Source organism: Diaphorina citri, unplaced genomic scaffold (assembly GCF_000475195.1).
Source record: "Diaphorina citri unplaced genomic scaffold, Diaci psyllid genome assembly version 1.1 scaffold4411, whole genome shotgun sequence".
NCBI lineage: Eukaryota > Metazoa > Arthropoda > Insecta > Hemiptera > Psyllidae > Diaphorina > Diaphorina citri.
Genome location: NW_007381810.1, coordinates 1 through 10,914, shown reverse-complemented (window position 1 = coordinate 10,914; position 10,914 = coordinate 1). Strand labels below are relative to the sequence as shown.

General features: G+C 36.4%; 1 protein-coding gene across 1 annotated transcript; it reads left to right on the top strand.

Annotated features, from left to right (window-relative positions):
- Positions 1-4,964: 4,964 nt before the first annotated feature.
- On the top strand, positions 4,965-8,797 carry LOC108253894. The gene is made up of 3 exons (XM_017448684.1): positions 4,965-5,208; positions 7,810-8,168; positions 8,384-8,797. Exons 1-3 carry the CDS (start codon positions 4,965-4,967, stop codon positions 8,795-8,797), a joined length of 1,017 nt encoding a protein of 338 aa, XP_017304173.1.
- The last annotated feature ends 2,117 nt before the right edge of the window (positions 8,798-10,914 follow it).

Below are 10,914 nucleotides of genomic sequence, written 5' to 3'. Positions count from 1 at the left end.
TCTCTCTCTCTCTCTCTCTCTCTCTCTCTCTCTCTCTCTCTCTCTCTCTCTCTCTCTCTCTCTCTCTCTCTCTTTCAATCTCTCTTTATTTTTTTCCTTTTTCCTTTCTTTCTTCCCTGCTGTCTTTTCTTTAACCACCAATAAAGTAAGTGCTATAACGGCAACAACAAAATCTTATTAGTGGACAGTCAGGAATTATGGGGAACAACCAAATCGGAAAAACTATACTATAGAAAATAGGTATTGATAATCTTCCAACTTTTAGTAAAAAAAAAAAAAAAAACTCATTTCATTAGTTTAATTGCAAAAGGAAACCTCCCTATAAAAAACATTTTTGGTAGAAGAACGAATTAAAGGAAGCTGACTAAACAAAAGGTACCTAGCTTCAAAATGAGATTACTCAAACAAGTCAAATAAATTTACGTGGATAAATTACTAACGTACCTACCTAGGTAGGTACCGTATAGAATTTGAAAGTAAAAAGAAGGAAAATATTATGTTTGCTTTTGTGGTTTCTTTATTTTATTTATTGAGTTCTTTTGTCATGCAGTTTGAGAATTTGCATTTGAATCATTTTGAACTTCTTGCAAACGTTGCATTCTTGATTAGCGCTCTCTCTCTCTCTTTCTTTCTCCAGGGCAATTGTTGATAATTTCCGGATTAAAGTTGGTATTATGGTTCAGTTCCTTATCTTTGAGATGAAAGACAAGGTATACTATAATAATTTTTATAATGAAAATGAAACCTTATCCATTATGTATACCTTGATGGGTTACTTTGACTCTAGACAGAGATAATAATTGTGTGTTGGAAGAAATGTAACTTTTATAATGGCCGGGGGCCACTACCTTGATGGGTTACTTTGACTCTAGACAGAGATAATAATTGTGTGTTGGAAGAAATGTAACTTTTATAATGGCCGGGGGCCACAAAAACATAGTTTAAGCTCGGATTAAGTTTAACTCTTTGATTAAGCAATCTGATTGGCTGAAAATTTTAAATCAACCAATAGATCAGTTGCGCTTACTTGGTTGATGTTTCAAAGTCATAGAGCAGGAAAACTGCAGGACCAACGGAATTTTTCTTTTTCTTCTACGACTTCTAGATAAATCGATTTAATGCCGGTAAATCGTGAACTTTGACGTCACGGCATACGCTCCCGTAGGCGATGACGTCACATCAAATGTCCCGAGCAAAGCTCCCTCGCAGGCAACGCATTAATGTGTTTGTGCGCATACGTTTCTGCGCAGTTCTTTCTGCTCCTCCGCTACCGCGCTTGCATAGTGGCGCTACCTAACGGACGAAAAAAACAACTGCGTAAAGTCTGACGTCACACATGTTTAAACTCTTTCATTAGAACGGAAAATAAAAAGTGAATTTTCGACCTTTTACAGTTATTTTTTCGGAGTTTTGACCTCAGATTTGGATTTTTCCCAACTCTTTACATAGGAATCGACCATTTATTTTTAATTTTTACCCATTTGCAACTGCTCCATTAGATTGCTTACTCCAAGAGTTAAACGGAGTTTGGTTGTGGCCGCAGCTATAAACATTGGGTTTTTGTTATAGTTAGACCTTAGTTATACCTATACTGGGTTAGGCATACCTGCATACTATTTTTGTACATACCTACCTACTCCCCCTACCTTATCGTATTGTAAATAATATATATTCAGGAGTCAGTTTATTTCGAGTAAACACACTGTTCGGATATTTCGGGTAATCCTGTACTTTACCTTAATTTGTTGCTTAATAGGTACTTGTTAGCGATATTTTGTATTCTTCATAATATTCCCATAACCATAACCATTACGAAAATCTTCTGCTCGTGAACAGAAACCAAAACACATTTTCGTAACGAAGTTCGGGCATTGAAGTGCAAAGTTTAGATGTATTTTTCTTTCGGAAACGGAACCGATATCGGTGGCTCGCCATCTTGGATTTCCTATGGTTTAGTACAGGCGGTACCACTGCCACGCCAAAAGAGAGGAAACAAATTTCAGAAGATTGGAAATTCCGAAAGGAAAATAAACTTTTCACGAATAATTCTTTCCTATGGTTTAGTACAGGCGCTACCACTACCACGCCAAAAGAGAGGAAACAAACTTCAGAAGATTGGAAATTCCGAAAGGAAAATAAACTTTTCACGAATAATTTGATGATGTGAGTATCATTTGTAAATTGTGAGACAAAAAGCAGATCTCGGTCCAGTTTTAATGTTTGAATCAAATGAAAGGTAATGGTAATGAAATAATAGACGTGGACGCTTGCTCCGATGAAATTCCCGGGGAAATTGGAAGAGCAGTAGACACCCACCCTACAATAATACGAGTAATGGAAAAACTATACGTTCACATAAATATACGAAAGTTCAGCGAGTGACCTGAATTTCTAATGAAAATGGCGTTAAATACGAGGTCACCTCAGCCTAATATTGCTGAAACCTTGGAGGTGATACCATGGTTTTTGAATCCCCAATTTGGACGAGAAATAAGTTCAGCGAGTGACCTGAATTTCTAATGAAAATGGCGTTAAATACGAGGTCACCTCAGCCTAATATTGCTGAAACCTTGGAGGTGAAACCATGGTTTTTGAATCCCCAATTTGGACAAGAAATTGCGCCGCAGGCGAATTTTTTTCTTCCAAAATTAGGGTTCAAGTCATTTGATATCATTAAATTCTTTTTCTTTGATCTACGAGTATGAGCTTGAACTCCCACCAGATGTAGGTACTCATTTATTACAAAAAGTAGGTAGATAAATATGTATCTCATGCTTGTGACGAGTTAATTTTTGTCGCACCTAATTCTTAGATATTCGTATTTTTCTATACATTTCTTATCCTAACTGAACGATAAATTGAGCAAAATAAATTAGAGCGCCGCAGGCGAAATTTTTGGTCTGTACAATCTTGAGAAATCCAGTCTCACCAAAATTAAAATTTTCAGCGCCGCGCCGCAGGCGATTTTTTAAACTTTTTGTGTAGCCCCTTCATAAATTAATTTAGTCATTTCATTTGTTTTCCTTTAATGTCGTAAATTTTAATTTACTATGAACTAAAATCTCCCCAAACTTTATAGGTGTTGTCAAATCCTCTCTTTATGTGTAAATTGAAAAATAAATCCCTTGTAACCCCGTGCTTCTTCATTGTTTTGTTAAAATCCCCAGTCCATGGTATGAAAGCAAATTTGTATTATTCCCTGTTACATTTTCGAGCTAAGGTGTTATTTTATTATTTAGGTAGGTACCCTATCTGCAATTTATTGAGAACAAAAGTGATCATGTTATGAGACTCCTAGCTGGGACTAATTAGGACTTCGCAAATTCTATAAAAAAAAACTTGGTGAACAACTCTCTCCTAGGCCTAGACAAATAATAAAGGACATTGTTTGCACAAGAGTTCACTTTTGAACACACAATCTGGCCCGAAGGACTAAAATGTAAAGTGTAATTGAAGACGAAATGAAAAGCGATCCTGTTAAATTTCCCAAGTTGCTAACTAAGAAATGATGACTGCATGGATATGAGTACCTTGGATTATTGATAGTAAAACTATTAAATACTTTGATAGGTAGGTACTTTTTTTACAGACGAAAAAAGGGTTGTTCATTTTCATGGATTTTATACGTCATTTGAAATAATTTATGTGTCCCAGGTAGGTGATAATGTTATCCCAGTAAAAATTATTATTAATAAATAATACCTACCTATTATTTACATCATCCTAGTAAACAATAATTAACTTTTGTTTGTACGTACGAGTGTACACATTGTATACTCATTATATTGAGGATAAAATTCCATACCTCGGCTGGGATTGAACCCACGCCCTCCTGTTCACCAGGCGAGCGTCTTGACCACTACACCAGTACACCACCGAGGCAGGGAATTGTCTGCTAAGCTTTTATCGTCTAAAAAGCGAAAAGAGAGGGAAGACAGGATAGGAGAATCCTGCAGCCGTTCCGAGAACGAACCTTATCTGTTAAGGATAAAATCCGCCCCGGGCGAGAATCGAACCCGCGACCTGGCATTTACAAGGCAGACCCTCCAATCTACTCGTATTAACTAGGCTGGGGATCGCACGTGTGAATGTATAAACAGTACAGAATTATTTTTCTACATTTTTAACGAATGGAGCAGATTCGAAAATTTTGGGGGAAAAAAAGCAATTAATTTTTGCTCCCATTGAAATTTGAATGGTCCCCTCTGATGTAGGTAGGTAGGTACAAACAGAATTTTAATAAATAAACACATTCAGGCAAAAAAAAAGTAAATTACCTACCTGTCTATACGTGTGTTTATCTAACTGTATCAGGTATTATTACATTACATATAGTTATCTATAGGCAAATGCAATAATGTAGGTAGGTAGGTAGGTAGGTAGGTACAAATTGTGGAATTATTTTTGGTATTTATTGAGGAAATATTTCCATAAATTTTTAATAATGTCATTCATTATCAATGCCTAGGTACCTATAGAAACCAGAGGGTGGGGTATCTACAAAATGAGGCTTTCTCGCTTTGTGAATTTATTCAGGCAGGTATCAAGGGACAAGAAGCGGGGGATAAATAATGGAACAATAATAATTATTAGGTATTACCTATTATAATCAGAATGAATCCATTGAGATCAAATTGTAAAATTGAACATCAAATCAATTGCGACGTACCTATTATTTTTCATTTATTATTGTTTTATGTTTTAGGGATGATATGAGTGTTTCACTGCCGTTTTTATTTCGTATGCCAATGAAACAACTGCTACTTTAGACCACTCATGTGGTCTGTGCCGTAGCATGCCCATACCGTAGTACCTATACCTGAACTTGATAGCTAAGAATCGTAAGACATTTTTAATAATAAAAAAAACGGACTTTTAGAAGTATACCTACCTACATCCAATATGGAAAGAGCTGTTGTTTAGTCATCTCCACCAACCTAACAATCTCACTCTGTCTCTATCAAATGGTTGTCATCTTAGATAACAAATCTGGCATTCGATTTTACAAGTCCCTGATCTTTTTCCTGGCAATCGCTTGGAAGTATTATTTCATCTGTGAGAGTGCGGAAACATACAACACATGTAGTGAAGATATCCGTCGCTCCATCATCAACTGTAACTGGCACAAATGCACCAACCAAACCAGGAGACAGTTGATGTTCATGTTCAGACGAGCTCAAAAGATCAACCATCTGGCTTTTTACAGAGGTGTTATCATCCTTAACAGAGCTTACTTTTTGTCAGTCGCCAGAGTGGCCTATAACTTTCTCAATTTCATGCGACTTAGAAATCAAAATTAGTTTATAATTAGACTTGACACTTATCATGGACACTGGACGATGTGTTGAAAGCCCAGAAGAGGTTACTCAAGCCAGCCTAGTGAGCTTGGAGGGTAGCGCGTCTGCCTTGCAGGTACATAGGTACTGATTTTCTGTAATCACTACGGGCTAAAAAATTCCCGGAGGGACGGACCCTGCTTGTTGAAATTAAAATAAGGAAAGTAAAAAGGGAAAAAGAAAAACTGTCTTCTCTGCCGTTCAATTCTCTCTCTCTCTCTCTCTCTCTCTCTCGCTCTCGCTGTCACCCTTCCCTTCTTTCTATCTCTCTTTCTGCCTACCCTCCTGAGGACCAATGTCCACATGCGTGGACATCCGCTTTGTAGTAACAAAGGACCAAGCTCAATTTCACCTTTAGACTAAAATTTCCCGCGCCGCAGGGGATTTTTTTTTTTTTTTTTTTTTTTTTTTTTTCAACGCCGCAGTCCGATCGAATTCCAAAACTTTACCACCGCAGGCGAAATTTTTGAAAATTAGGTCTAAAGTATCAGTGAAACTAAAATTTTCAGCGCTGCAGGCGATTTTTTTAGACTTCTTGTGTAACCTCTTCAAGGTTGCATACTTTTTGAAAATTTCTAGGGGGGGGCAGCTGCCCCCCCCCCTTCTTACGCCCATGGTGGGCTATAATTTAGACCACGTAGTGGATTTTAATTGTTCCATTTAATCTTAATCATAGGGACAGAGTATGAAATTTTCGGGGTGAAAATTTTCAAAGTGTAATTAAAGAGTGTAGTACTCCGCCCCGCCAAGTCAAAACCGTTTGACAGCGCTACTAAGAGATAATATATTTCTGTAGCGTGACATGTTTGATTATAACTAGCTCTTTCCATTTACACTGATATAATCTGCTTTTAATTGCCAGCGGGACTAAAGGACTGTTTCCACTTGTCGTTCAGAAAAAATCGTGTATTGCGTAGTGGGAACACTCTTATAGTGGGTTTCACCCATGACTTCATGAGAGATTTCACTAATGGGAGAATTTTTAATCCTCCAAAAAGGAGTTTTTAATAATCCAAAGATGTCAGTTCCTTCTCAGTCTCTATCGTCTTCTTTGAGTCCGGTTTATCCTTCTTTTCTTTATATGTAGTTTTTCCTTTTTACTTTTCCTTATCCTATAGGAAGGAAAGTAATGTAATCGGGTCAAATTTTCGATGGTCAGTTTTTAGTGCCAAAACACGTTTTGAGGTCCCTAGAGCCTAAATCCAAAGTTTCAGCCATTGGTCCGTGTGTGTGTCTGTCCGTCTGTCTATGTGTCTGTCTGTAAAAAAAATATCTCGAGAACGGTAAGAGCTAGAGACTTGAAATTTGGCATGCAGCTGTCAAATGTGACAAGGATTTGACACGAAACTTTTAGTTAAGATCGGTGCAACGGTTGGCGGCATTTTACCGCTTTTTGGCGGTTTTTGGTGTAATTTAAAAATACCTATCTCGGGAACGGTATGAGCTAGAGACTAGAAATTTGGTATGTAGGTAGTTCACAAATGTGACAAGGATGCAACTCAAAACGTTTGGTTGAGATAGGTGCTGCGGTTGGCGGTATTTTGACCGCTTTTTGGCGGTTTTCAGCTATACCGACTAAACGGTTAGAGATAACAAGAACACCCAAATCAGCATCATTCAATAGGATAAGGAAAGTCGTGTGATGTTCACACCAGATTTTTAATGATCCAAAAAGGAATTTTTAGAACTACCGTTTGGATCATTAAAAACTCCTTTTTGGGGGAAAAAATCGGATGAAACTCACAACAAGTGGGAACGGGCCTTAACAAGGGCCATAGCCAGGATTTTGTCCAGGGAGGGAGGGGGGTATCTGAGAGCCTAATAATTAGCATTAATTATTATAACAGCAGTAGGGTAGGCTGTATACTTAAGGGAGGGAACAGTTAAAAATCCACCACGCGTCCTTAATAGGTTTTATTCATATGAATTGGATCTGTCATTTAAATCCGGATTCGAATACAGTGGAAGTGTTCTATTATTACTTAATTTAAAAAGTTCTTTTCTTAGTTTAAAATTGGTGGATTTTATTTTTCTCTTTTCTCATAGGATTGTTTCTTAAAACCCATTATCACGATGCAGAATCCATCACTTCATTGTTTCATGACCCTAAAAACAATGTTGTTTTTCCGCGCAAAAAATAAATCTGAAAGCAGAATGAAGAACGTGTTGCAAAACCTGAAAGTTGGTGTCCGCCATTTCACGTTCCTTGTGATTATATTACCAAATTTTCTAAATGTCACTCTAAGATCCTCTCGAAGCTTACCCTATTTGTTCCAAGATCTCATCGAACAAATACTTAGCGTAACGTTTTACTTGGCAATGCTCTATAGAATAAGGATTTGTACTAGACTTGGGACTATTCTTGACTTCATGGACCAACCATTCAGTAATGCGGACATGAAGATCATTGAGAAATGGAATCGACGAGGAAAGTTGTACTATAATTTCTTCTTTTGTTTGTTAATTTGTGCAGGAGTTGGAAATGTTTTGGAAGCATTTATCCCACTTTCACAGGAAGAAACTGAAACCCGACGCCATGTCTACAGATCTAAATACCCTGCCAAACAACTTCCTATTCCTGTATATTTCGTGCTCTTTGACGAGACAGAAGGCTGGCAGTATGTAGCCATTTTCATATTGGAAGTTTACTACTTGTACTTGCTTGTACACATATTACCTTCATTACTTTCCCTATTGCCACTGACAACATTTCAAATGGAAGGATATTATGAAATCCTGTGTCAAAAAATAATGATGCTAGGAGACTTGGAGATTGAAGAATCCATACAAGAATACAATCATCCTACAGTATCAATGAAGCAGACATTAATAGTAACTAAAAAACAGCATTACCTACTGAGCAAGAAAAAAGAGATAAATGAGAAAAGACATTACAGTAAGATCATCAAATTTCACCAAATGCTGCTTCAATTTCAAGACGAAGTAGGTCAAAAGATATTTTTAATTTTAAGAGATTTAAATTCAGATAATCCACATCTAGTCTCTAATTTAGATACGCTACAAAATTTGTTAATTTTTCATTCCAGCTAACGACACTGCTTTCTCCCGCAGTGGCTTTAATAGTCATCTCCACCAACCTAACAATCTCACTCTGTCTCTATCAAATGGTTGTCATCTTAGATAACAAATCTGGCATTCGATTTTACAAGTCCCTGATCTTTTTCCTGGCAATCGCTTGGAAGTATTATTTCATCTGTGAGAGTGCGGAAACATACAACACATGTAGTGAAGATATCCGTCGCTCCATCATCAACTGTAACTGGCACAAATGCACCAACCAAACCAGGAGACAGTTGATGTTCATGTTCAGACGAGCTCAAAAGATCAACCATCTGGCTTTTTACAGAGGTGTTATCATCCTTAACAGAGCTTACTTTTTGTCAGTCGCCAGAGTGGCCTATAACTTTCTCAATTTCATGCGACTTAGAAATCAAAATTAGTTTATAATTAGACTTGACACTTATCATGGACACTGGACGATGTGTTGAAAGCCCAGAAAAGGTTATCAGGTCCGCCTGTCAAGTCTACCTGATAGTATGTGTGCTCATCAGGGTATCAGCTACGTAGACCTGGCAGGCGGACCTGATCAGGTGTACTTGATAGTGAGTGGCTGGCCTTAAACAAAGGCTTAGGTACTCAGGTTATTCAACCTAGGGAGGTCACATTGAGAATCAGGTTGAATTGCCTACCTTCCTGAAAAGGTTGCTCCTTACGAAAAAAGATAACAGAACAAAGAGATAATCTATTTTATACATCATAATATTTTATTTAACAGGTTATAAAAAGTTAAACACGGGTTTTCATGAGAAATAATTATTTTTATTAGAGCAAAATATTAATAAAATTAATTTGTCATATGATTTTAAACTAAGTTTAAGTTTACTTATGAGTTGTTGTATTTTACCTTAGTGATGATTTTAGTATTAAACCTGATGGTGAAGGGCAATCAAAATGAAATTTATATGGCATAACTACATGAATTTTATGATGCTCTATTTATAAGAAGGTTCCTAATAAAATTAGGCATCTACATGTATTATACTTCTCAACCCTATAAGTAAAAGTAACTAACTAATCTTGTAATTTATTATTATGTATGAAAACAAAAAGTTCAAAGTATGTACATAATTATATTTTAATTCTTAATAGGTAGGTAGGTTCATATAAAAAAAGAACAGAAAGGGTATTTCAAATTATACAGAGATAGCGTAATAGAAGAAAGGAAAATAAATTCTATAGGTATTAATATTGTAAGTAGGTGGTTAATTTGTTTGTTTTTTTTTTTGTTTTTTTGTTTTTTTTTTTTTTTTTTTAAACTGTAAAAATTAATGGTAAAACAATTAAGTGCTCAATGGACCTTATCGACATTTCTGGACCTGAAAATCTATGGCAATCGAATCGAATAGAAGAAAATAGGTAAGCATATACGTACCTATTGGACATAGGTACTAGGCAGGTACCTTATTAAATAAAAATAAAAAGGCACATTTCTTGGTGGGTAACAAAAGAAAAAAGTAATCAACTAAAAATAGGAACATTTGTTTCTAAGGAGGATAAGTATGTATAGGAGTTGAAGGAATAATATTCTAGCATGTTCAGGAGTTGAAAGAATAATTTGGACATCCTGTCACAATGTTTTCAAGAAATCTCTTCACTGCTATTAGGTACTCATATTATCATCCTCATTTCGTCTTGCTTGTTGTGCAAATCCTGCATAAAAATCCTTAAACATGTCCAATTCTCCTTCTGGTTCATCAATCTCAAAGTCAAATGTGTTTCCCTCTGACAAAATCTGTAAAACTTCCTCATCTGTCAACTTGGCCATGATTACTGAAAAGGAAGCAAAATGATAAACATTGTTAATTTGGAAAATGTTTGTCTTCATAATGGACCAATGTCCACAGAGGTGGACTTTTTTTGAGGATGAATTTTTGGACCTTAAAAACAAGAAGATGTTCTAAATTATGCCTAACAATACTGTAATACACCTCTACTGCTGAGAAAACTAATTTATTTCAAGAGAGAATAAAAAATAAAGCCAAAACTTACCTTTGAAGTACGAGCTACCTGCATCATGCGGTCTTCTTCCATTAAAATCAAAATTTGAAATGTTTTTTTGAAGAAAAATATGAATGTAAATAAACAAACAGAAGCTCTAGATTGTCACCTAGTGGAGAGATCAAGTTTTATTGAAATAAGTTGCTGCGTTTAGTTGCTAGCTTCACTCTAGTGATGATACTTGAAATGTCCACATTTGTGGACATTGGTCCACTATGACTACAAAGGTGAAAATTAGCTCGGTCCCCAGTTACTACAAGGCAGTTGTCCACATGTGTGGACATTGGTCCGCTGTGACTACAAACACAAATTTGACGTGGTCCTCAGGAGGCTACCCCATTATTCTTGTCCAGGACAAAGGCTCAAGGGAGATGTATGCTTAGAGAAAGAAGAAGAAAGGTGTGACGTTTCAAATTAGCTTACACACCCAATTTATTAGGCAATATCGATGCTCACCAAATTTTTTTATTGACCCTGAGTGGCGCGTGTGTGGAGCATT